General features: G+C 37.3%; 2 protein-coding genes across 4 annotated transcripts in view; one reads left to right on the top strand and one right to left on the bottom strand.

Annotated features, from left to right (window-relative positions):
• Positions 1-10265, top strand: part of MXI1 (MAX interactor 1, dimerization protein) — an 86246-nt gene extending 75981 nt beyond the window's left edge. For both annotated transcript variants that reach the window (XM_040624041.1, XM_040624043.1), the window contains exons 4-6: positions 2623-2737; positions 3353-3524; positions 7703-10265. In XM_040624041.1, the coding sequence (XP_040479975.1) occupies positions 2623-2737; positions 3353-3524; positions 7703-7866 (451 nt within the window). In that variant the 3' untranslated portion in view covers positions 7867-10265. The remainder of the gene's footprint in view (positions 1-2622; positions 2738-3352; positions 3525-7702) is intronic.
• A 5426-nt stretch (positions 10266-15691) lies between these two features.
• SMNDC1 (survival motor neuron domain containing 1) lies at positions 15692-27368 on the bottom strand. 2 transcript variants are annotated; one of them, XM_008684378.2, is made up of 6 exons: positions 27144-27368; positions 25811-25930; positions 20834-20976; positions 20057-20218; positions 17420-17573; positions 15692-16946 (listed from the first exon to the last, which is right to left on the bottom strand). In XM_008684378.2, the coding sequence occupies exons 2-6, from the start codon at positions 25928-25930 to the stop codon at positions 16809-16811; spliced, it is 717 nt and encodes a 238-aa protein (XP_008682600.1). In that variant the 5' UTR covers positions 27144-27368; the 3' UTR covers positions 15692-16808. The 2 variants fall into 2 exon arrangements, with proteins under 2 accessions (XP_008682600.1, XP_008682605.1); XM_008684383.2 differs by lacking the exon at positions 27144-27368 and adding an exon at positions 22949-23136 and having other exon boundaries at positions 25811-25936.
• Positions 27369-27434: the final 66 nt, after the last annotated feature.

Genomic DNA, 27434 nt, shown 5'->3' with positions numbered 1-27434 from the left:
GAAAAAACATAGACATTTTAATATTATGTTAGTTGATTTCTGCACTTGATCTTAGACAAAAGGCCAAGAAGCAATGTTAGTTGATTTCTACCTAGATTTTAATATGACTTAGATGTCACAAAACAGAGAACTGACCCACCCATTTTTTCCTTGATGTAAAACTCTAGTTAAGGAGTCATTCTGAAGTTCCTTAAACTCAGTGTAAAAGATATTTCTCACACACACACACACACACACACACACACACACACACACTGAATTTCTGGGGTTAAGAAAACGAAATTGACAAGTAATTCTTTTTTTTTTTTTAAGATTTTATTTATTTATTCGACAGAGACAGCCAATGAGAGAGGGAACACAAACAGGGGGAGTGGGAGAGGAAGAAGCAGGCTCATAGCGGAGGAGCCTGATGTGGGGCTCAATCCCATAACGCCGGGATCACGCCCTGAGCTGAAGGCAGACGCTTAACCGCTGTGCCACCCAGGCGCCCCTGACAAGTAATTCTTACGGCAACATAACTTTACTAGTTAGTTGCTCTGTTAACTTTTTTAGATGACTGAATTCAGAGCCTCCTTAGGAGCCTCTAGTTATTAGCAAGACAACCACCAGTCTTTCTTTCCGTCCTCCAGTTGTATCATATGAGTGTAGTTGTTAGGCATATGCTATCATAATTCTAATGAAGAGTTTAAAGGCACTTTTTACTATGGATTTGTTGTTGTTGTTCTAGTCTGCTCAGCAAAAGCACTCAGTGATCACATGAGTCCTCACTTAGGTTTTCCAGTTAAAAATGAGGATTTTACTAAAGGTTCTATGATTTGGGGTAGCATAGCAGGAAGCAGAGTAACTTTAAAATTGTTAAATCTCATTAAAGGGAATCCATTGATATACCTTTAATTTAGGGGAAAATTTAAAATTCCTTTATCTACATCAGATATGTCAGGTTTCAGCCTGGAGCCAACTATTAGATTTGAGTTATCGAACTCAATAAAGAGATTTGGAATGGAAATACTAATGGACCCCTAACTATAGCTGGGGTAGTGGGTACTACTGGAAGAATTTTGACAGTTCATTACCAAACCTCTGACCTCACTACCCTTAATCATCCTTGCTTGTCAGTGACAAAATTGGTTGCTTATTGTCTTCTCCTGCCCCTCTTTCAGATGACTAGCATTTGAGAATTTCACTTATTATTTCTTGTGTATTAAGACCTTCAGCATAGTTTGGTGGGTAAACTAGTAAAACCATTTCCGCCCTCTTTGAGAGGATGATGTGTTTTGTTCCTGGTGCAATTGAGGCAGTTACTAAATGGTCAGTTATAACTCTTCAAGGAATAAGGATAAACTGTGAACACATTGTGGTTTTTCTTTTCAGATATACTGTTTATTAACTGCTGAATTATGTTATGCCTATGAAGCACAAAACCAAAGATGTGGACTAGCATTGTTTTAGTGTACAATTATGTACCGAGAACACTCATCATGGTGATCATAATACCTTTAGGATACAGGGAAGGTAAATCCATAAGACTCTGTGCTAGCATTTTCAGGACAAAATTTCCCTAACTTGCCCACAGGATGGGTGGTTTAAAGAATGCAATAATTTTTGTAAAGAATTTTGTCAAGGGTGCCTGGATAGCTCAGTTGGTTAAGCATCTGCCTTCAGCTGAGGTCACTATCCCAGGGTCCTGGGATCAAGCCCCACGTTGGACTCCCTGCTCAGCGGGGAGCCTGCTTCTCCCTCTGCCTGCCTCTACCCTGCTTGTGCTCTCTCTCTCTCTCTCAAATAAATTTTTAAAAATCTTAAGAAAAAAAGAATTTTGTTACCTAGTTTTTTCCCATGTGTAGAAAATTGGAGGTGGGATAATGAGAGAGAGGGGAGAGGAAGAGAAATAAAAATTTAAAACTAATGAGCTGGTACACTGAGATATTAGAAAGCCCGGGACTGTTTTATGGGTTGTTGTTTCAGTGGCTGAAATTGACCACAGAGCCATATATTTTGCCTAACCCTGTCCTAACTGGTCACACAATTTTGCTCTTTCTAATGTGTTGAATCATATGAAGTTGCCATTTTTATAAGTGAGAATTGTATATCAGAAATTTTCTATGGTTCAACCTAATACATAATAACATGTAACACTGTAGGATGACTACAGGTGTAGAGAGGGGTGTGTGTGACTGTGTGTAAAAGATGGGAGGGAAGAAATGGAAATTCGTGAGCATTTTATACTCCCTGGAGGTACTCCAGCTGAAAACTGCTACGCTAGCCTGTGGTTCTAGACATTCAAAATCAAATACAATTAATTGCCCTAGTATGCTTTCCTACTTCCACATTAATACACTTGGAGACAGTTTATGGGGTGGCTTAAAGATTAAATCATGTCTAACAGAGATTACCATTGGGGATAATAATCTGAAGTGACGGTGTCTGCCAAGTACAGCAGAAATGGCAGAGACTGAAAACCAATAGGGCATGCCTATACTTGCACCTACTTTGAGGAGTTAGGGGTGTAACATGGATATAGACTAAATAATCTGTGAATTATTATTTGTCTTTAATTGGTTTTAGGATGTTTCTAGTAGAATATTCAGGCTGTGCTGATTTGATTTCTGTTGTCTTTCGTAGACGAGCTCATCTGCGCCTGTGTTTAGAACGCTTAAAAGTTCTGATTCCACTAGGACCAGACTGTACCAGGCACACGACACTTGGTTTGCTTAACAAAGCCAAAGCACACATCAAGGTGAGAATTTCTTTCATATCTGTACACGATTGTCTCAGCCCTTCTTTCATTCTAAGCAATGATTCCTATTCATAAACATCAGCTAGCTTACTGTGCCCTCCTTAATAACTGACCTCAAGAGGAATCTTTCTGAAAACTTACCAGCTAATCTGATGGGAGCAACATAACCTGATTAAACTAAATTGTTCTGACAGCATGGCCATTTGAGGAGCTGGGAATACTAGGAAAATCACAAATTACTCTGCTGATCGGCAGAAGGAAGGCTGTTGTGCCCTCTGGTGGAGATGACTTTATTTGGCTGTGTCCCTCAGTATTTTTCCATCAAACTACAGTGCAGAGCAAGTTTCTCTTTCATGGAGATAATTTTACAGACTTCAAGAATTCCATACTGTTCTAGTAATGTAGCATTTGTTACGCACAAAAAAAAAGTAAAAAAAGAACTATTTTTGATGTTTAAAAATATGTATTTACATATGTTTTTATATACACACACATATATACTTGTATATTCATTCATATTTTCTCTGCCAAACAAGAAATCTTTTAAGATGTTAGGCAGAAATGAATTTTATTGTTTGTACTGGACTGTACACAAGTATCATTTTATCATTTTAGAAACTTGAAGAAGCTGAAAGGAAGAGCCAGCACCAGTTAGAGAACCTGGAACGAGAACAGAGATTTTTAAAGCGGCGACTGGAACAGCTGCAGGGTCCTCAGGAGATGGAACGAATACGAATGGACAGCATTGGATCAACTATTTCTTCAGATCGTTCTGATTCAGAGCGAGGTAGGCAGTTTGCTTCTTCCCTAATAAAATACTAAGCATCCCTGTATCTAAATTTAGGCAGGGTAAGTTGGAAAGCACTGTATTTGCTTGCTTCTGTTTAGCCAATACTGCACCATTCTAGATTTTGTGCAATCACAACATTGTCTAGCAATGCCTGAATGAACCATAGAACTTTTTTTCTTTATTATGTAGGTATGTATTTTTAACTTTCCATTTTGAAACAGTTTTTTTAAAAGATTTTGTTTATTTATTTGAGAGAGAGAGACAAAGATAGTGACAGAGAACATGAGCTGTGAGGAGAGGGAGAAGCAGGCTGCCTGCTGAGCAGGGACCCGATGCGGGACTCAATCCCATGACTCTGGGATCATGACCGGAGCTGAAGGCAGACTCATAACCAACTGAGCCACCCAGGTGCGCCTCTACTTTGAAACAATTTTAAACTTACAGAAAAGTTTTGTCTTCTGTAGAAAATTGTAGAGTTCTCATATACTCTTCACCCAGGTTTCCCTACTGTTAACATCTTTTGTAGACATAATATAAATACTGTAACCAGAAAATTAACATTCATGTAATATTATTAATCTATAGACCTTACTCAAATTTCACGTTTTCCCATTAATGTCCTTTGTCTGATCTAGAATCCAATGCAGGATCCCACATTGCATTAGATAGTTCCTCAGTCTCTGTGATCATGACACTTTTCATGAAGAGTATTTTCCAATTTTATACAGTGTCTCTCAAGTGTCTAATGTTTCCTCATTATTAAGATGAGGTTATACATTTGGGGGGAAGAAATATCACAGAGTGATGTCGTGCCCATCTCAATTCATTGTATTAGGAAGATACATGATGTTGATATGTTTTGTAACTGGTGATGTTAATTTTTATGTCTGTTTTTTAAAGTACCACACCCTTCATTTCTCTTTCCATCTGTCCCAGAGCATTTGTCTTTGGCAGGATGAAAGACTAAGAATCAACCAAAAATTTTGTTTGAATTTTAATGATCTCTTCACCTAAAGCTCCCACCACATCAGGCCTTATAGCACAAAAGATCCCAGAGGTGAACTCTCATGATTTTAAGCTTAATATTAGGGAAAATAGAGCTCACGAGATCTTGAGGATTCTAAAACAACGCGGGAATTGTTTGTAAAATTTCTTTTGACTTTTTATTATGGAAATTTTCAAACATACACAAAAGTAGAATAGAATATTGAATTCTCATGTACCCATCATCCAGTTTGAACAGCTGACAACATTCTGCTATTCTCGTTTCATTGATTCTCAATCCCCTCACCCTCACCGTTTTTTCTGGAATGTTTTAAATCAAATCCCAGATAACATTATCCTTTTGTCCCTGAATACTTCAGTATGTTTAATAAATGAGACTTAAAAAATAATCATAATGCTGTTATATGCCACAAAACTAATAAAATCAGATAATCTTATTTAATTTCTAATACCATCGATTTCTGATAGATTTTTCTCAAAGATGGCATTTTACCATTGATGCGTTTGAATTGGAATCCAAACAGAGTCCATATTGCATTTGTTTGTGCCTTTTAAGATACTTCTCATCTGTAATAGTTTTTACTTCCCCACTTTTTTCTCCCCAGTGTCGTTTGTTGTAGGAATGGAGTCATTTTGGGGCACCTGGGTGGCACAGTCAGTTGAGCGTCTGACTCTTGGTTTGAGCTCAGGTCGTGATCTCATGGTGGTGAAACCAAGCTACATATGTTGGGCTCTGTGCGGAGTCTGCTTGGGACTCTCTCCCCCTCTGCCCCTCCCTACCCCCAATGTACTCGCTCTCAAATAAATAAATCTTAAAGGAAAAAAAAAAAAAAAGGAACGGAGTCATTTTTCTTATAGAACTTCCCCTAGATTTGGCTGATTGAATCCACATGGCATCATTTAACATGTTCTTCTGTCCCTCCTATATCCTGTGAACTGGTTGGTGGATCTAGTGGCTTGATTAAATTCAGGTTCATTTTTTGAAGCAAGAATATTTCGTAGGTGGTGCAGATACATTTATGCAAATGTTCAACCTTTCACTTAATAGTTTTAGCAATCATTAATGATGGTCCCCATTATTATTTTTTTAGGTATTACAAATAGTATTTTCTACTTCTGTCATTCATTTTGCATTTATTAACTTTTTTATAAAGAACAACATTTCTTCATTAACCTTTTTGGTTATCCTGAAATCAAGTCCATATAAAGGAAGATGGAATGCTTTTAAAAATTTTTTGTGTTGTTTTTTTGTCAATTTTCTGAGTAATGAGTTGGTGTCTTAGCAACCTCCAGAGGTTAACAGGGTTTTTTGTTTTGCTATTTGGTTTTGATTATCTTACAAACTCATAGGTTTTCATGTTTTGAATGTGTTCTAATCCATTGTAGTCTTTTTATTCTTTTTAATACTCAGATTTCCCATATTCCATAGAAGTATTTCAAGTTGATTTTTGATCCCTTTTAACACAACCCTAGGAGTCTTTGGGTTTGTTATTTTTGTTGTTTTGCTGTGTAACTTTGTTTTTATGTGGCACTCAGTACAGAGGCAGCAGCAAGAGCCTCAGGGACATGCTACATATATGAATGACAGTGAGGTGTAGCAGGAATGACCCCGAATTAGGAGGCAGACCTTGATCCTGGTCTTTCTTCTACTGGTTACTAGCTGTGTGACTCTGTCAGGTCTGCAGGCTTTAGCTGCCCTCCCTGCTGTTAACTCCTCCTTGTACCCACCCCACCTCCAAATTTGAGAAAGAGTATGTCTTCATTATAGTTCTCATTTTTTTAGTAGTCCCATGTGCTGCTAGTACCTCTTTCCCTGTTCTTATGTGGAAGCCCTCTTTCCCAGTATTACAGGGGACTTTTAGTTCTATCTCTAGTTCATTTGGCTGGAGCAGTCTCTCCTTTTACTTTGTTATGACTGAGTACAGCAAGCTCTTTTGGATAGCGTGTTTTGATTCTGTTTTCCAGTCGTAGGTTGGATGAGTATTCTGTGATACCGGGAAACACCAAATAGCCTGTGAAGCATTATGGATGTAAAACAAATAGTTATGAATTCATAGGATTGTTTGTACAGCTTGTTTGGACAGATGCCTGCATTTTAGAAACAGATTTCTAAAACTTTTTGAAGCAACAAGCCCTTTTGAAAATTATACTCTTTGAAATAACTTACTCTGTCTTCTTAGGCTCAGCAAGAATGCACTTTTCCTAAAGCAATTGTGATCAGTGTGAACCCTTAGAGTCAGTGCCAAATATGAAACATCAGACTTTGAGCTTAAAAGAATTGAAGAAACTTGAGTTCATTTGAGCTGTTATGGGAGAGAATGGTTTTTCAACTGCCTTTTGTTTTTTAAAATGTATATTGTGATTTATTGGTGATTGTGTATGTAGTATTTAACAAATTATCTGTTGATAGCTGGTCATATATATATTTAGGGATTTTTTTTTTTAAATCATGTTTGACTTTTGAAGTAAAGTTAAATACCATCACTGAAATGTCTTTACCATAATCTTTGCTATAGATCTTACTATAATCCATAGACTTTTCAGGCTCACACCCTCATTTCAAGCTATATTTGATACGAGAAAATTAAATCGAATTGAAGACAAATCCCTCAGAGTTCACTCTATAATAACTGGCTTAGTTTGGTTACTGCATAGTCAGAGGTCTTTATGATGAATCCTAGAAGTCTGTAGAACTGTCTGTAGAATGAGACTGCCAAAGGCAAGAATAAATGGATACATTTTCTAGTTCACCTATACTAAGTTGATGCCTTTTTCCCTCTTTAAGGCAACTCTGATTAATAAACAACACTGAGAATTAGTTTCTAGTTTAATGCAGAACAGATGTTGTTAAACCACTTGGGGTTGGGATCTTTTAATATTAAGCACTAATTCCCAAATAGGCTGAGTGCTTTTGGTGGGAGGTCCAGACGGACTGGCGTCAAAGGCTTTAGTAAACTTACTGATTGAGACCACCACTGGATACCAGACATTCCCCTTTGCAAAATATATCCCTGTGTCTCTTCACCTTCAGTTACTTCTGTTCTCCAGAGATCACTGATAATAAGCTTGGATGATAATTACTTTACACTACAAAAAATAATGACTTTTTTTTTCTCATTTGTTTTTGAAAGTGCAGATTACTAATGTTCTTCCTTTTTTCTCTTTGGCAGAGGAGATTGAAGTGGATGTTGAAAGCACAGAGTTCTCCCATGGAGAAGTGGACAATATCAGTACCACCAGCATCAGTGACATTGATGACCACAGCAGCCTGCAGAGTATTGGGAGTGACGAGGGTTACTCCAGTGCCAGTGTCAAACTTTCGTTCACTTCCTAGAACCCAGCATGACATAACAGTGCAGGGCAAAACATTCACTGGGCCAATTCAATCCAAACAATCTCTTAAATTGGGTTCATGATGCAGTCTCCTCTTTAAAACTAAACAAAACTATACTTGAACAAAAGGGTCAAAAGACCTCTATTTAAGCAAATACTTAGCAAAAAGTGGGGCAGAGCCTCCCCAGCAGAACAAATACTCATAATATTCATATTTGAAAATCACAGTTTCTAATGGCAGCAGAAAACTTGTGTGAAATTTTCTTGATTTAGTTGATTTAAAAGAGAACATTGGAGATTCTGTCCTCTTTTTCTTCTACAGTTTGCTCATAATACAATGAGTAGACACATTTGAATGGGGTTGTGAACCCTTCTTCCTGAGTTTTATGGTCCTAAAAACAAAATCAAACCTATAGTAATGAGAAGACAAGATAATCAGGCATTAACTTGGATAGCTAAAGAGCTATTAAAACTCAGCCTGGGACAGCTTATCATGAAGCCTGTGGATGATCAGTTCTTGAAAAAACAAAACACAAAAACAAGCTCATTTCATGCTCTGCAAAAGGAGAGACTCCCATGAAGCCTTTTGAAAGGGATCACCATGCAGCTCAGCTTTCTGTTGGATTCCATGCTAAGCAAGCTAACTTTATCCTGCATTGTTAGCAGTAGGGCACCCAACCACCAGCTCAACAGTCAGCCGCCCTTAGGCCCTTGGGCAGCATGGGGGCAGTCTGTGTATGACAGCCTCTACCATACAGGGCCTATGAATTCGGATTGAGGGGCCAGAAGGAAAAAGCTCTCCATGCCTCTGTGTCTGCGTGGGCCAGAAGAATTGTGCACGCAGATTAGCAGGCCAAGGTCTGAGCCACGGCAGCATTTTTATTTCAGATTTTGATAACTGTTTGTATGTGTTGAAAACCAAAATGACATCTTTTTAAAGCTTGTCCATAAAAAACATAGATGTCTTTTATAGTGGAAAAACACATGGGGAAAAAATCATCTATTTTGATGCAGCATTTGATAATGATAAAACACCTCACACCTCACTCTTTATAGTGCACAAAATGATTGAGGTCTGGGCTAGGTAGAAAAAAGGTCAATGCTGTTTTTATTTTCTTTTAGAATCATTACCTTTTACCAGCTTTTAACCATCTGATATCTATAGTAGACACTATAATACTTAACATAGTTAAGTTCGGCACTTGTCTCATTTTATTGTAAGGATTTGCTTCCATTTTCCTACAGGCAGTCTCTCTCCTTCCTCACAGTCCCACTGTGCAGGTGCTATTGTTGCTCTTACCAATATTTTCAGAAATGTTTTCTGTTAAGTGAAATATCTTTTCTAGCCTGCACTTTGATGTCATGTGTTTCCTTCGTCTTTCAAAATCCAAGGTGTTCCCTCCCACCCCCCCACCCTCTCCTTTACCCCAGGAAGCCTTCTTGGACCCCTTACCCCTGGCTCTTTGGACTTTGTATACTTTGAATAATTTAACTACCCTTAATTACTTAAAAAAAAGCTTTATGATTTTCATAACTTATTGCTGATTTTAATGGGTTGTTAATTTCAGTCCTGTAGTTTTATTTTGTTTAGATAGGGCTGGGCAAGGAAAAAGAAAATAAAGACAACCATATTTAGCAGTGCAGTTGAGTTGTGTGTGTAATGTTAGACTATCCTTTGTAAGTAGCACTTTAACAGCTTTCACTGCTTCTATGTATGAAGTGTACCATCTTGGTCATACACAAGGTCTCAGCATATACTTACTTGTTTTTGTGCTCTTCCTGTGCCTCCGAAAATATTTTATCCTTAATTGTGCTATGTTTGAGTGGAAGAAATTCTTTGAAGTAGATGTGTGAAAAACTGCATGCCTTTAGAAGCCCATTATTAGAACTCGCTACTTCAGGTGCTGGGGACTTAATGAAAAACATGATAAATTCATTTCTCTGGCCCAGGTAAATTATTTCTGGTTTCACTTATAATTACTCCTGGCTGGGTCAAAATGTTGCTCTACGTACTTGCTTACTTTTGACTTTCCCAGGGGAGACAGTTTTAAGACTCTGCTAACTACCATGGAAAGTGAATGGAAGCCAATGATTAAGCTTCCCTTTTGTTATTCCCATGGCATTCACTTGCAACTTGCCTAGGGCTGGAATTTTGGACTTAATTCAGGAGAACTTGAGGTGCTGCCATTTTGTTGTATATGTACAGGTTGGTGGGCTGGGAAGCCTTTGTCACAAATCTATAGTACCTATTTCAACTGCCCTCTAAATTACTCCTTCCCTGGGTTGGTTTTCCTTGTGGGAGGGGAGTGGATTGTATGATGAGTAAGAAGTATTAATTTTTTAAAAGACAAATCGACTTTGAAGATATAAAAGTTAATTGCAAGAAATAAAAATTGTGAATGAAGAATACCCGAGTGCTTTTTGTACCACCCTTCTCTATGAAGGAAAAAATCTGAGCATCCACACCTTGAGAAGCAACTATCTCCTAAATGTTTAAGTTGATCCTATTTCAGTAGTCCGGAACTAATGGGAATTGGAATCATTGCCATTTCCTGTTCTATAATTTAAACAGGTGCCTTCTTGACTGATGACTCCACATAACCTAATTGCAGATGGCTTAATGTACCCGATAATCTTAACTTTTTCAGGTAGGACACAAAGCCATTTGTTACTATCTGTTCTTAATAACTTTTTAGGGCATCCTTTTGGCTACAACTATCCATTTAAAGTGAAAATAAGTCTGGAAGTTCCTGTTCAGTCCCCACCCACTAACCTGAGTTAAGGCACCCTTTATGTAAAATGCCTGAGTACTATATTAGTAGATAGAGGTAAATCTCATTTCAGTGTGTATTACCAAAGAAGAGTCTGAGGAAGTCAGACTGGAGTTTCTAATTAGAACAGGTATGAGAACTCTGGTAGAAATGCCTTTTCTAGTCCCCATGACAATGACAGCTTTTAGCATTATGAGGGGATTTTAAAAGGCAGAATTATTGAGGCAAATTTCCTAACCTAAGGCCACACTCCCGCCTCGGTCATTTCTCAAGAGAAAATTGTTTAACCTCTTGAGGAAGGTTCTTTTGTAAGTTTGTTTTCTTCCACTTGAAGCAGCAGTAGCTGCCTTTTTTTCCTTTTATTATCCTTCCATCTTAAAAATTCCATACTCCCTACCAACAACAGCATAATGTAGGAAGAACAGGGTTTTTTGGGTCACATTTAAGTCCTCGTTCTAATATTTACTAAGGACTTCGGGCAAGATACTTAATTTCTTCATGGAGCCCATTTCCTCCTGAGAAGTTGTTACAAATACTACCTCTATCTAAAAAGGTTGTAAGGATTAAAACTGATATATGTAAATCCCCACACATACTCAACCTAGGAGTTTGTAGCACCAAAAGAAAAATAAGAGGTTTGTACTTCTCCTTTCTCTGATGAATGCAACCTTCTAATTTCTTCATCCTTAATCTTGAATTTTAGTTATTCTGACTCTGGGTCTTGCAGAAAAAGACTATTTCCAATAAAAAAAATGGTTCATTTTTACAGAATTCAATGACAGGTTATACTTTGTAAGTCAATTTTGATGTCCTATAGAATTTTTTAAATAAAGACTTTATAAGATTGATGTATCAGTGGTTTTAGTGATTACCTGGTCTTTCTAAAAAAAAGACTAACCTGAGCTTGAGTCTGTTAAGCACAAGTAGTAACCACTGCCTAATGCCCTAGTTAATATTTAGTGCTGGCCTTGCCAAGAAAAAAAATCTTGGCCCGTGTACTAGATCGAATAGGAAACTGGTTTTCTTGTGGAATACACCTGATTCTTCCAAATAATAAGTGTAGTTCAAAATACATGTACTGGCTGACAGCCTCACTTCTTGGTTCTGTTTTACTTTTTATACCATCATAAATTATTAAGGGAAATGGCTTAGATGAAGCTCTTTTAAAGTATTGCCAACTAACTTCCTATAGTTTTGAAATTTTTTCCATTTCCTCAAGCTCTTAGCTCTTTGTTATAGAGGAATGCTTGAAGTCTTTATTGGGAGGGCAGCATAACTGGGATATTTATCTCAGATTTTCACACCAGGGCACCAAACAGCATTGTAGAAACATAAAAGCCGTAAGATATCTCTAAAATGCGTATTAAAAATACAAATTTAAGAAGCCAGTTGCTTCTAACCTAGCAGCTTTATCACACTTTGAAAACTATGTCAACTAAACCTGACAGTGCTTTTGGAGGGAAAAACCTGGCAAAAGAACCAAAGGGATACTTACTCCTTCCTCCATACTTCTGAGCAATGAACAACTGGACAATTACCTTCTATTAAAGACTAGCCTAGCTGGAGGTCTCAGGCTTCCACTCTAGTTTTCCCAGGGTATAGAGTCAAGTGTCCTCCAAGCCTTAATTGTTTCTCTGGTCAGAAATGCACTGCATCTTGCTAAAGTGAGTACAGGGCTTGAAAGGGGGAAAAAACAAAAGCACATCAGTTTTCACCAAGAAAGGCAAATCATGAGCCAGCAAAATAATAAACATGACTTTGGGCCTCAAGTTGAGAAAGTAGCTCTTCAAACAAAAAGCAACCTTTTCTCTTAACTATGGCTTCTTCAGCTGTGATCTTAAGACAGTAACCGGGAAATCAAATTACAATTTTAATAATTTCAGTAACTTAAGTCTGTACTGGTTTCATAAAAGTGAACTGGTGAAGTGCCTGGTGTAGTAAATTGTCTGGTTTTATTTCCTGGGAACTGAAAGATTACTTTATCCAAAATTTGGTATTTTTAGCTAGTTCAGCTGTCAACTACCACAAGCCCAATAGTATTCTCACATCTGCTTTACCCTACTCAAGGCCACAAAAGAACGACCTTTACATATACATAGCTGAAAGGCAGAAAAGACAATTGAAGAACCTCTCAGAACTCTAACACCTTCATCTTATATTTTCGTTTACTTTCTGTTGGCTGGGTCAAGACAAATTCTTAGAATGCCAATATTAGTCTCTGTACCTTTTAAGGTATTTAAAAACATATCTATACATAAAAATCATAGTATAAGGGGATTCAATTACTTGTGTTTTTGTTTAAACTATGGTATTATCTGTTCTACTGCCTGCTATGTTTTTCCTCTCCACTGTAGTAAAAATTCAGTTTAACTTGCAACTCAAAAACCCTAGATACGAAGAATGTTTACATTTACTGTTGAACAGGTAAATTACCATTTATACTGGTTGCTTCATAGTATACAACAAATAATACAATTCGGCAGATATTTATTGAACTCCAAAGATTTTAACAAATATAAAACCTTATTGGTTTTAAGATTTTTTTTCTTCTCTCGTCTTTCAGTTAAATGTCCAAGTTGAAGCAAACAGCCAAACCAAAGCTCCAAAAATATATTTTGACTAAATTTGTGCAAGTGACATTTTTCACCTTTTGTAATTACAACCTACAATTTATAAAACTATGATTTTCATTTGTTACTGGATGGTTTTCTCTTGCTATTTTTTTTAACATTTATTTGAGAGAGTGAGAGAGCACATGCACAGGAGTGGGGGAAGAAGGAAGGGGTAGAGGGAGAGGGAAAGATCTCAAGCAGATTCCAGCTGAGTGTGGAGCCCCACACAGGGCTCGATCTCACAACCCTGAGATCATGACCTGAGCCAAAATCGAGTCGAACCCTTAACCCACTGAGCCACCCAGGTGCCTCTTCCCTTGCTATTTTAAAGGCAGATACACTCAGCATTAAAACTGCATTGTAATGGAAACATACTCAAATGCACATAAACTGTGACAAAGCATATTAAAATAATGACTTATGACAAACAGACGCATTTCATTTTGGCCTGATGCCTAATCTTAATAATTGTGCTAAGGAAATTCCCCGTTAGTAATTCTTCTTTCATTTCAAAAATCAAACTGTTTTTACATTTAACCTAAAACACGGTTCTAGGCCCAGGGATGCACATCAGAATCACCTGTGGTGTTTGTCAAAAACAGACATACTTTGGCCTAAATAGGTCTCGAACAGGACCCAGATCCAGGAATCCCTCTTTTAAGCAAGCGTTAGGGTAACTTTATTATAACCTATACTCCTTCCCATCAGAGACACGCCCTAAAATATTCTAATATAAAAATTTAAACTTCTACTAGCATGTACTTAATATGTAACTTTGTTAATTTGACGGTTCAGGAGTACATTTATAATTAGGGGCTTCAAATCGTAAGCAATGGGCATTGTTATCCATTATAACGTGCATTGTCATTGCTACGGTTAAGGAAAAAAGACAAGTCACCATTACCACCTGCACAGTAAATAGCAAACACTTCTACAGTGTTTACCATGTCAGGTATTCTACTAAGCACTTTACACATATCAATTAACTCATCCTTACAATGTAATGAAACCGGTATTTTCATTCTACAGCTGAGAAAGCTAAGACAAAGAAGAGTTACGCACACAGGTAAAAATGAGGGGCCAGGATTCAAACAGCAATCTGGCTCCTGAGTCCTTGCTCTTCCAATATGGCCTTTCTACATGTTAATTAAAAAAGCGTTTTGTTGTTCGTGATACTAACATGTAAAATGTAATTATTTGGGAGGTATCGGGACTGTTCTTTCCTTGAAATGATCAATAACAAAGTCAAACGTCAAGTTTTGAGAAGATCCATGCAACCACAGCTACTTGGGGGCTGTACATGACTCATGTGATGAACTCATTCTGAGTTTCAGAGCTTCAAGACTCCCTTCTTGACCGGGAAACTGCATTAAATTTTATAGCAGTGTTATGTATACATATATATATAACAAAGTGTCATATTTGGTTTTAGAGTATTGAACTTAGCCACCTACATTTGTAACATATCACTGGTATCATGCTTCTCATGAAAGCATCACTCTAGGAGATAGGCACTCCATCCCCCCAGGGATCCTTTGTTTAGTCCAGAAACACTCTCGACACTAGGACTTTTCAAAGGGCCACATCTAGGTCTTTGACACGGGCATGCTATACACCTTTTTAAAAAATGTTTTATATAGTATGGTCACCGTTATTCCTTTTCTCTCTCCTGCAAAGCCCATCCAGGAAAATTAATGTGCAGAAAGGAAGGCCCTTGGGTCAAAGGAGATACAAGGCCCAACACAAGAATCTTGCCTATACAAATAACAGGTAAATTACTATTCCAACAACATACCAAGGTAATCTCACCAAAACCCATTCCGTGTGGTCACACAATTGTACCAAATTTCTTTCCAAGTGCTTTTGAATTTAAAGGGTTCCCTTGCAATCCTTTGAAGATACCATTATTAGTTCTTAAGAGATTTGTTACACTACTAGTAACGACAACAGTATATTTTTAGTTCTTCAGGCTAAATAGCCCTGTTCTGCTGTAATTTGTGCCTTGTATTTAAAAAAGACTTCACCTTTCATTCTGTCCTACATTCTCTACCCTGTGGCCATAAATTATAGGAAGGAAAACTGATCCTCATGGGTTGGGAGGGAGATGAAGAGGCAAGATAAAGAATTTTATTTCTCATCACTGTCCTCCCTAAGTTTCAATTTGCCAAAATACTTAAAAGTCATTAAAATTTTTATTTTCTTTTACCAAAATGTACAAACACCTCTATAGACAGCACAAGCCCTTAAGATAAAAATAGTTTGTCCTTTAGGATCCAATTTGTTATGTCTAATGTAAGAAGTACATAAGGATTTATTGAAACCTTTATCACATAGTCAATATTCTCTTCTGTGGAAATGATGAATGCAAGCAAAAACACTGAAGCTTAATCACTCTATCAATGCTGCCCCTAGGATTTCACCACCCTTCTGGTAACACACCCTGGAGATTTTAAAAACACTTTATTTAATAAAAGTTAAACATACAAAAACTGAAATTAACACATACCCTAAAAATCACCATCTTCCATTAATAGGAAGACACTTTACTATGCATATATTTGGCTTAAACTCAACTCAGAATAACTGTGATGTTCACTTTTACCAACAAATGCTGACAACTTGATCTAGTTAACAAAAATTACAAACAGCTACATGAACATAATATACAGGGAAATTATGGTCAGATTAATGCACAAGAAATACAATAAATTTTTAATGATGAAACATTCAGTACTCTTGTTCATTAATTTAGCCTTGGGTTTTTTTTTTTTTTTTTTTTTACAAAAATAGTATCTACACTGTATACAGGGCTATACATCAGCTTTTTGTTTTCTTATATAAACATTACACATCCAAAAAATGGTACCACTACTGTAAGGGAAAAATCAACATGTTTAAAAAAAAAAAAAAAAAACCTTAGAAAAGGAAGCTGGTCATAAACATGGTTCTTACATAAAATTAAAACTCAATGAAAAAATTTTAAGAGCTGGGTCAATTTTAGAGATAGCCTAATAGGCTTAGGAAACAAATTATTGAAGGAAAAAACCTCAAAATAAAGTTTGCCATTTTAAATTAATCAAATTAACCTATTTTTAGGCTTAATTAGCAACAGCTAGGTTTAAGTTGAAGGAAAAAAAAGATCTCTTTAGCAGGTTTGTATTTTGCCTCGATGTTCCAGTGAATTGCTACAATATGTGGCAAGTTCAAAGCATCTGAAAATTCCAAGTTAGAACTTTACCAAAAGTACACACCATCCATTAAGTAAGGGCCTGATATTAGGAAGATCAACAATTCATCTAAGTGCCGTATTTATGCAGCATCTATCTAGAAAAGTTGCTTTATTCAACAAACTTTGAGGAAACTGTGGTAGTAGTAACGAAAAGTTAAATGAATAGCAGTTATCAAATGCAATTTCTTCAAGTTTCGTTCTATTGAAGTCAAACAAGGACGACAATGGTATCTTCCTTACTCATCTAACAAATAATTTACCTTTAGAAAAATATAAGGATAAAAAGGTAAATGTAAAGCCCTGCAGAGATGAAATCCAACAGTTTTTCTGATTATTGAGGCATCAAATGCCTGACATTGTATTTAGAGGTATCTTGATATTGTGTCATAGGTTTATCAGCAATTCCACAAGTTCCTACTCCAACTTTTCCGGTTACACTCTCAGGTGAAGCAAAAATACTCCTTTTTACCTAGTGGAAATGAAACAAACCATTCTGATTAGTTTTTTGGGGAAAACATTTCCAAAATACACTTAAGAAATATAGTACACATCAAGGGAACTGGAGTGCTCTTTTAAATAAAATCTACCAGTGATGCCCAGCATAGAAAGCATGTTAACAAAGCAGGTAGGGTTCATCACACTCCCTCTAAGTGGTATGTAAGGTAGCAAGCAGTTTTTCAAATTCTAGTTTATAGAAGGGTAAACAATCTAGGTCTTTTGTAATTTCTGATACAAACTCTCTCATTCATAATGTATTTGAGAGAGACAGTGGCTAATGGAGATGTTTTGCTATAAGCCCAACAGAAGATTAAAGAGGATTCTGAATTCAAGATCCAGTTATGTATTTTTTTAAACGTATATGCCTCCTCTTTCATTTTAAAGTTATTTTAATGACAATTACACTTTTCAAATTTATGAAGTACAATAAACAGATTTACCTACCTGGCCTTTTTTGTTTTTAGAATAGGCTCTGTTGTTGAACTGTTGCCATTTAACCTTCTGGTCCTCTCTTTCCTGCTCAAGTTCTTTTATTCTCTGTGCTTTTTTCAAAGCTTTCTTCTTTTTATATTCACGCTGCTGGGCAATCATTTCTTTTCTGTGTGGATATAACAGCTAAATGTCAACTCTTAAGATTTAATAGATGATTTCCTCAAGAGATATTTAGCATTACAAAAAGCAAAAACAAAACAAAACAAAAATATCCGTAACAAACTTACACATTACATGAAGAGAAGCACTAACACCAACAATGCCAATCACCCAGACTACTAAGAAATGTTACTTGAAATACACAGCATCCCTGGAAGCTTTCAAATCATATCTGTAATCTATTACCTATTTAAATCAAATACATTTTTTTAAGATTTTTATTTTGCAGAGAGTGCGCACGTGTGCAAGTGGGGGGAAGAGCAGAGGGAGAGGGAGAAGCAGACTGCACTGAGTGCCTGACATGGGGCTTGATCCCAGGACCCCAAGATCATGACCTGAGCCAAAATCAAGAGTCGGTTGCTCAACAGACTGAGCCACCCAGGCACCCCTCAAATCAAATATTTAAACTATGACTTTTTGATGTTTACATTGCTTTTGCCAGGTGCATTTTAGAAATGAGTTTTAACATTAATAGTGTTCTAAACCTTTATCCATTTCTAAATGGACGGTTAGCAAGCTTAATATGCTGCATTTAGAAAAGAGATGTAATGCTGATAAAACTATTTCATCTAGGGGCGCCTGGGTGGCTCAGTCGTTAAGCGTCTGCCTTTGGCTCAGGGCGTGATCCCGGCGTTCTGGGATCGAGCCCCACATCAGGCTCCTCCACTGGGCGCCTGCTTCTTCCTCTCCCACTCCCCCTACTTGTGTTCCCTCTCTCGCTGGCTGTCTCTCTGTCAATAAATAAAAAATCTTTAAAAAACAAAAAAACAAACAAACAAAAAAAAAACGATTTCATCTAGACAGGAAAAGCACAGCAGCATTAAGGGGAAATCACAGCTTAAAATTCTTAAAAACAAAAACTGGGGTTTTTAAAAAAACACTCCTCTATACAGGATCAGGGCCTACAGCTCTCTCAATAATTTCTGCTCAGTGTACATACTTTCTCACCAAAAGGATGAAGAGGTCCTTTAAAAAGAGGCAATACGATCTAGATGCCTCTGTATCATATAATCACCACTATGAAGCTAAGTGTGGCTTTTTTACACCTATGTCAGAGACTTAAAAACAAAATAGAGATGTTACATTGTTCTACAATCTGATTTTCTCATTGGGATACTCAGGTGATATAATTTTCCCAAGTTCAAATATATTTATATATTTGTAGCAACTTAAGTTTTAAAAGCTCACGACAAACCCAAAAAAGAGAAAACTGTGGCAAATATGTGTAAGTTAACCAAAATATTGTTAATTTTACCTCTTAAATACCATTCAAACCATACACTTCTCTCCTACTGCTGCTTCCTGGGTTCAGGCCACATTATCTTACATCTGGATCACATCAGTAGTAGCCTTCCCTCTGCTGTCAGTGAGTATTTGAAAGCTCAACTACGATCACATCCTATCTCTTCTATTTGAAATGCATCAGTGGCTGTTAAGCTCTTTGTGATCTGGCCTTGACCTCTCTAACCTCTTCTCTTGTCAAAGCACCCACCTTTAAGTCCCAAGTTTTTACCACAGGAATTTGTTACTTCTATGTTCCAACCTTGTTTTCTTTTTCAAAAGTAAACATTTACTGAACTCTTACTACATGTCAGGAACTGTGCTACATGCTTTATAAATGCTAACATTTAATCCTTACAATCCTACAATGTAGATACTATCAACCCTGTTTTACAAATAAGAAGTTAAGAAGTTTGCCCAAGGTCATACCTTCAAGTTCATTCATTACCTGGCTAACTCCTTTTCTTTTCAAATCTCAGTTAATTTTTTTTTTTTTTAAAGATTTGTATATTTGACAGAGAGAGAGTGTGTGCACACATGCTCACACACAGAAGCAGGGGGAGCAGTAGAGGGAGAAGGAGAAGCAGGCTTCCCATTGAGCAAGACGCCCGATGCGGAGCTCGATCCCAGGACCCTGAGATCATGACCTGAGCAGAAGGCAGACGCTTCAACTGAGCCACCCAGGTGCCCCCAAATCTCAGTTTAGATGTTATTTTCTCAAAGACATTTGCCCTGATGACTGAAGTGCAGTATAGGTATCTTTTCTTTGTTCCCTTAAAGTACCCATTATGTTTCCTTCATAACTTCTATACTTAACTAGTTAAGTGTTCCTTTAATTTTGTGTTTTGTTCTCTGGATTATAAACTCAATCAGGACAAGGCCAAAGCTGGTTGTCTTCACTGTGGTGGAAACCCAACACCTGGCTTAGTGAGGTACATAGTGTCCTCTTAATAAATATACTGAATGCCTAAGTGGGCCTAGGCATACACATACAGACAAGATTGATCCTATACTGCTAATCTTCAAAATAACGGTGAAGAGTATTATAACCTTTTTACCCTAATCTAACCCTGCATGGATTTTGCAGACTACCTCAACTACCAAAATGGGGAAGATTACACTTAAACTGCTAAAGTCAAAATCACTTACTTTGACATGGGTTTGTTGCCACTGTCCTCCTTTGCCTTCCTTCCTTCTTCTACAGGCTTGAGGTTCAACAGTGGGGTCACTTCAGCATTGCCGTAGCCAGCAAAGGTGATTGCAGCAGTGCCGTTTTCTTCATCTATCTCCTCGATCTCCGCTTCATAACACCTGTAAAGATATCATGACTGTAAGCAGGTGAGTAAAGGTTTAGTACTCAGCCTATAAGACTTACACTGCAGTGCTTCAACTATTACATGTGTCTCAAATGGAACTTCTGTCATCAGTTGGCTCTTTAGTAAAGATAATACAAAACAGTGGTTGGAGTTAGCCATCTACTATCAAAAAAAGGGGTCCTAATCAAAATATTGTCATGAAAATCTCTTATATGTCTATTAAGTGTGCTTTAGTCAGTCTCTTTGAGAAAAGATATTTTTTATAGGAATAATTTCAGTGTATGTGTTTCACCTAAGTCTAAGACAGCCAACCATTCACTCAATTTTCAATCTGAGGAAAAGATTAAGATTATTTAAGCTATCCGTTCATTTTCCTCTGCTTTGATTTTTCTCTCCTCTAGGATCCAAGCCCTTCAGCTGCCCCAAAATGTAAATCTAAAGCTAAAAACTGAACACTGTATTAGTGGTAACCACCCAAGAATCAAATTGGCTCTACGAACATATTGACTACATAGAAAGATTAAAACAGGGTAGTTCAAACTGAATAAAAACTTCTTACCATTGTATTTTATTATTTCATGTTATAGTTAGAGGTTTTTTCTACACTTACTGTCCATCTTCACTCCAGATTGCCATACACTTGTCTCCTACTTTCCATGAATGAGTGGGCTGAGTAGAAGCAAAACTGTCTGAACTTGCAAGAGTTTCAGAAGGTTGAGTTGATAGAAGGTCTTTGGTTAGTTCTATAACTTCCTAAAAAGAAAAAACAAAAACCATAATATTATTTTTATAATTCGCTTATCACCTACTTTCAACAGGTTTTCAGTTTTTGATGACGACAGCTCTCACACCATATACCATTTATTAAGTACACTACACATATTTATTTGTAGTTCATAACAATACTATCATGTAGGTACTATGATTATCCTCACAGAGAAACTAAGATACAGTATTTTATACAGTGGTGGAACTGGGATTTAAACCCGGACAATTGCCTTTCCACTTATTAACCTCAAATACTAATAAAAAAGGGTAGACTTGAGCTTATACCATGCATTATTTCTTTTTTCAAGTAAGCTCTAAACCCAATGTGGGACTTGAACTCCCGGCTCTGATATCAGGAGTCACCTGCTCTACTGGCTGAGCCAACAACGCTGCCCTACCATGCATTATTTCTAAGTGCCTATTTTAGCTACATAGATCTAATATGAGAAATAGTCAATTATGAAGGACTAAATTAGGTTCAAGATCATTTTTATCTCATATCTTGTCACATATATTTCATGCACCTGGACTGTTTTACAGGGCATTATTTGGCAGTAGTATTAACTCTCTAGTCAACATATTCTCTCCCCACCCGTCAAAATAAAACAAAATAAAACAAAACCCAAACCTCTTGAAGCAGCCTGATTAGTAATAAAAATGTTCCTGCTCATACATATTTCTACTAAAATACTATAGGCACATATAAAAAGCCAGTAGTCTTCCTATTCATTTATAATAAAACTTGCCCCATCCTGGTAAGCAAATTACCAGGTTAGATTTAAAATATTCTAAAAAGTACATGAGCACAGCTTCATTTAAAAGGAAAAAATAAAATTTAACACACAGGCAGGCAATACCTTCCTGTGTGGCAAGTATTTTTTCTATTTCAGGCTTATACGTACTGGCTTCATTCAAGGGTGTTTGGTAGGGTTGGTTAAAAAACTTAATAGTACGAATTGATAGACTGTGCTACCTATTCGCTATATTTTTACTCTGATGAAGACCTATGTAATGCATCACCTTATCTGATTCATTTTAAAAACTTGCATACCTGCCCCCACTGTTGCCTATAAAACACCTTAAAACATCACACTGTGTTTTGGGAGAAAACGTAGCAAAGTTAAACTCTATAGTGAGTTTCCTATGGCTCCCCCTGAAGTTTTATAGTAGTAGCTCTGCTTCAGCAGCCAAGAAATTATATATCACCTTTCTCCTAAAGATTCTAGATCTTCATGGCTATTTCTGAAAAACTAATATCTGAGCCTTCAAAAAAAAAAAAAAAAAAAAAAAAGGAATATTAAGCCCTTGGGAGAAAGGCCAGTTTTGTGAATTAAAAAACTAGACCAACTCAGATCTGAGTTAAGAATTCAGTAGAGTAGTATCTTTAATGAGATTTTATTGGGTGCCAAAGAGCCATTTAAATACCTTTTAATTAGACAATCCTTTGCAAATAAAGCAAAGAACTTCCACATAAATAGATCATGTACTATACAAAGAAGGAGAGTAAATTATCCAGTCTTGTTTTTAACTAACCACTATTAGGGCCAAGAATATAACCCAGTAAGCCTGACTCAAGAGCCCATACCATCCCTATCACTAAATAATTCCATTTAACTAAAGCACAAACATGATTTCAACATTTGTAGGTCTCAGGTTTAGACCCCTACCTCTCTTAGCATAGAGCATCTTGCCATTTTATTTTCATAAGGAAATACATTTTCACCAAAGGGTCCTGAAAAGCTGTGCATGTTACAATTTTCAGAGCCCTGCACTAAAGGATTGGATTTTTAAAAAATCCAAAGCATTTATTCCTAGTAGTCCTTTCATTTTGCCATGTTTCACATACCCCTCCCAACAAGCTATGAAGACCCTTCTCAATGTTTTCTTTACATGTGCATACGGACCAAAGTATTAGAGAAACTATTTTATGTATGAGGGGGTTCTTAAAGGTACATACCATTAATTACTTTTCCTCCCCCAAGTCTGAGTTCTGAAACTGCTCCTTCATCGACAGATGGGCAGCAGTTACAGTAATCGGCAATTCCAGGAAGCATCAGATGTTGTGATCTACATATCAGCAGGTCAAAGGGTGCACTCAAGCACTCTGCTTACTGAAGGAAGGCGTTTCGGGGATGCAGAGAGCCACTGTAATATATGAGACAAGTGACTTGACCCCTGCCTCCTTTAGAACCAGTTTATTCAGCAAAACAGCCTAATAAATTGACTATTTTTGTGATTATCACAGACTGCCTGGGGAGCTAGTCAGGTAGCTAGCCTAGATCTTACTATACCCACTTTTTTAAGTGAAAAAAGGCAATTAGGACTTCAGTAGATCAATGTGCTGCCTGCTGAGTAACTTTATTCTATATGAAAGACAGTACATAAAAAAGATAAACATGGAAGGCTTACTGGCAAAATGAAGTCACTGAAAAAATGCAGAAAAGCATTTTGTCATAAATGAAAGGGCAAACAGATTCATAACCGGGGTAAAGACATTCCACTAAAGGAACACAAAACAAAGGAGGCCACAAACTCAGTCATCAGTCTAAACAAGTTTTCAGCAAATATAAAAGGCAGAATTAAATATCAAAGGCATGAGGTATATATCCCAGAAAACAGAGAAGAGATAAAAAGGAAAAATATTTTGAAAAAATCCATGATAAAACAGAAGCTGTAACTGTAATCAATGGAGACAACAATCACTAGGTGGAAGCAGATATTCAAACACTTTTCAAAACTATCTAATCTTCAATGACGCCTTCTATCTTTGAGTAATTTTCAGTTCAAAAGAGACCTGTATCTAGCAAACCGAAATGACAAATGTTTTCATGACAAAATAAGAGGAAAAGAAACCGTGATCAAGATATTGGTCAGGGAAAACATTCTGTATTATTACTATCTGAAGTTTTAGAACTTAAGCTTCTAAATATGTGCTATCCAATATGGTAGTCACAAGTGGCTACTTAAAAAAAATTAAAAATTCAGTTCTTCAGCTCCCCTAGCTGTATTTCAAATATTCAGTAGTCCCTAGTCGCTGCAGTACAACACAGTGGATATAAAACATTTTCATCATGGCACAAAGTTCTACTGGACAGTGCTCTTTTAAATGGTTATAGAAAAGGATACTTCACAGATAAATGACCCCCAGATCCTTATTAACTGAACCCTAAGTAAGCCATTTATGTGCTTACTTCAATGCCTACCACAACAGTCTCTCTCCCTACGATACTTCCATTATAGACCGTGTCATAGTAAGGCAATTCTGCCTAGACTCTTGAAGTTTATTCTAGAAATATTAAAAAAAAAAAAAAATGTTTCAACCTTCACTCCCAACTTCCCCTCTACCAGTTCTACACATATCTTTCTTCCAACTGCCCAGATAGCAATATACATAATACCACAATGTTTTATTTTCTTAAAAGAAAAAAAGGACTGCTTTTAAGGTGGTAAAAGAAGATGCATGCCAGAATCTCTCTTTGAGGTAAACAGAAAGTTGGCCTGGGAGTGGGAGAAATTGCTCCCCAAACATCTTTTTAGTATTGACTAGCACTCTCAAATTCACTGGTCTGACTTCTACATACTGAAGAGGGGTCCTGTTTTCTGTGTTTTTAAAAATTACACACTATTGCAATTTCAGGCAAGTTTATCCTAATTCCACAATTTGAACCTGAAAATATTCAACTCATTTTAATTATGCCCAGATAAACTCTTTCAAAGTTCTGAATCTGGACCCCATTTCAAATAAGTTTCATTTATTTGCAGTTCTAATATCCCTAAAATATTAATTTTAATGGGCAAGAGGCTGACAAAGGGAAGGAAAGGATTTAGATAGGATAAAGATGATTCTGGTTTTGTACCAAATCAGTAAAGAAAGACCATCAAATCAAAGCACGTTTTAAAACTTTCAAAAAACCAGGTTCAAAATTTTAAGTTCTCAAATTTATTAAAATGAAGTGATACATATGTACATATATACAGTATTTTTATCAATCAACCTCATGTTCTGAGAAACAACAGATATTTACCATAAGGGTCTTATGCTTGTCTTGAAACCCCAGTGCAGGTTTTAAAAAGGCAAGTCTCATACCTACTGAACCTTCCCATGACAAATTAAGATCTCCTTTCCACACCCATTCAATTTAACTTCAACAAGTGTCAACAACTACAATGTAAAATCTAGCCTTAAATTCAAACATTATGTAGCATTTAGGCAGAAAACAAGTATCTCTTTATATATCTTCATAATATGTTTTCCAATACAAGATGTTTACCTGCTAGCTTTGAAACACACACACTCTCATTTCATTTTCAAAGAATCTTGTGACATTAAAAAGAATCTTAATCAGGTCATATTTTTCTCATTGTTTTTATCATTTATAAAATGCTTCCACATTTGTTTTTTCAATACCAATAAAACAAATTAACTTTTTTTAATTCCATGTATTTTTAATTAACTCTCAAACTAAATTTCCTTTGCCAAATCTTTAAAAATAAAAGCACTTTCCACTGTAAAGTTACATGTACCTCTTCTCTAGAAGGCTTGACAGAGACATCTATTCAACTTATTTTTAAAAATTATATGAACATACAAGATTTACGTAAGAACAGTGCTTTACTCATTTTAATGTCTATAACTGAGGAAGCAACCCTACTTCTGTGAGCCATGTACATGTGCGTATACACATGTACACACAAGGGAGGATAGTGGAAGAAACACTCCCCTCCAAATGGTGCTTTGGGTTCTAAGCAATAAATTATTTGAAAAACACAGAAATACTTTTTCCAAGCAATGTAACTATTAGTGACCTCTTATACTTACTTGTAAATCTTTCTTTAATTTTAGCAAATCTTCATTTTCTCCGTTTCCAGACAATGCAGCTTCAACTTGCTGGAGTTGAGCTTTGTAGCTTGCCAGCTGCTTTGCTAGATCCTCTGACATCTGGGGAAAATAAAAAGAGTAAGACCATGAAAACTGAACCAAAAACTCCATAAAAGTAATTTCCCTGTCTGCCTGACTTAATCCTTACCAGTTTTGCTCCCAACTCCTTAATATAATTCATTGCTGCAGCTTAACTTATACTGTTACCTTTACTCTTAGTTCTGAGAAAAGCTGTGAGTCAAATCCAAGCTTCAAGGGAATGGATTCCGCAGATTATAAACTCATTTTGTTTCTGTGTGGAATTTATCAGACAAGAGCTAAGACAAAAGGAAAAAGGAGAATTTCTAATTTTCTTTCAACTCCTGTAACAGGTCAGACACTGTATTTGGCTCAATTCATAGGGCTGTTACATCTTCGCCAGGAAAAAAAAAAAAAAGCACGAATCTGTTGAAAGAGTTGAGACTTAAGAAAAAATATTTTTAAGCACTAAAGAATACTTCCAAAACAAAATATAAATGGCTTTTGGATTAACTACATAAATAATACTCTCTACATGAGCTATTAATTAGGAAGTGTGTTCAGAACCTTTCCTCCAAGAGCAAAAATATTTCACTCGGTCACTTAAATATTGCCTATGCAGCCTCTTCATTAAAGAAAACACTATCCCATTTAGGCATTCTAAGGAGCGTTGCCTTTCACCCCATCTGGCTCATTCTTCTCCGGAAAATAAGATACAAGAATCCTTTCTCGATTTACAAAGCAAACACGCGGGGTTTCCAAGGACCCTTCTGTCTTACAATTCCCGTCCGACCACAGCCTATAATTTGGAAGGGCTCCAAAAAGGCTAGAGCAAGCTAGGCACCCAACACCTCAAAGCCCGCCACAACTGGTCGATTATTTCAGAACTCGAAATTCCAACACAAGCTCCAGGGAAACGGAAAACACAAACGGAGCGGACCCCAGCAGTGCCGGAGCCTCACACCCCCAAACGCGCTCCGCGCAGAACGGCTGAGGGCTTCAAGAGGCCTTCCCATCCCTACCCCACCCGACCGGTTCCCGGCTTAGCCCAGGCCGTCGCCACCGCCCGGAGGTCCCAGCCCCGTCCGGAGCCGCTCAGGGCCCAACTCCGGGTGGGAGAGGAGGCCGGGCCCCTAAGACTCTTGCCGGCGCCCAGGTCTCTCCGATGCGGCCCGCTGCTCGGCCTCAGGCCTCCGCTTCAAGGAGAGGCCGAGGCCCGGCGAGGCCCTGCTCTCTCCCTCACCGGCGTCGTTACCTTGTGTGGGGCTGGGGGCAGGGCAGCAGGAAGGGGTTGGGGCAAATGAGCCCAGTGGTAGCGGCGGCGACAGAGGCAGCAGCACCAGTAGGAAAAATCTCCGCGGCAACAACAAGGCCACTCGGTCCGAAATGGGAGAACTCGGTCTCCGATGGGGGGGGAGGGGAAGAAAGCCGGGAATTGGAAGGAGGAAAAGACAGAAGCGGGTCAAAACTCGCGAGAGGTTAAAAGCCTCGCGAGACCTCGCCCTACCCACGTGATGCCCAGCTCTCTCTGGGCCGCCCACACTTA

Source organism: Ursus maritimus, unplaced genomic scaffold, assembly GCF_017311325.1.
Source record: "Ursus maritimus isolate PB19 unplaced genomic scaffold, ASM1731132v1 scaffold_7, whole genome shotgun sequence".
NCBI classification, from domain to species: Eukaryota; Metazoa; Chordata; class Mammalia; order Carnivora; family Ursidae; genus Ursus; species Ursus maritimus.
Note: the sequence above shows the minus strand (reverse complement) of the source record. Positions and strands in the feature narration are given on the sequence as shown.

Coding starts and splice junctions, on each gene's coding strand:
- SMNDC1 (XM_008684378.2), bottom strand. CDS start 25,930: ATGTCAGAGGATCTAGCAAAGCAGCTGGCAAGCTACAAAGCTCAACTC. Junction 20,977..25,810: donor AATTAAAGAAAGATTTACAA/GTAAGTATAAGA, acceptor TTTTCTTTTTAG/GAAGTTATAGAACTAACCAA. Junction 20,219..20,833: donor ATCTGGAGTGAAGATGGACA/GTAAGTGTAGAA, acceptor ATATCTTTACAG/GTGTTATGAAGCGGAGATCG.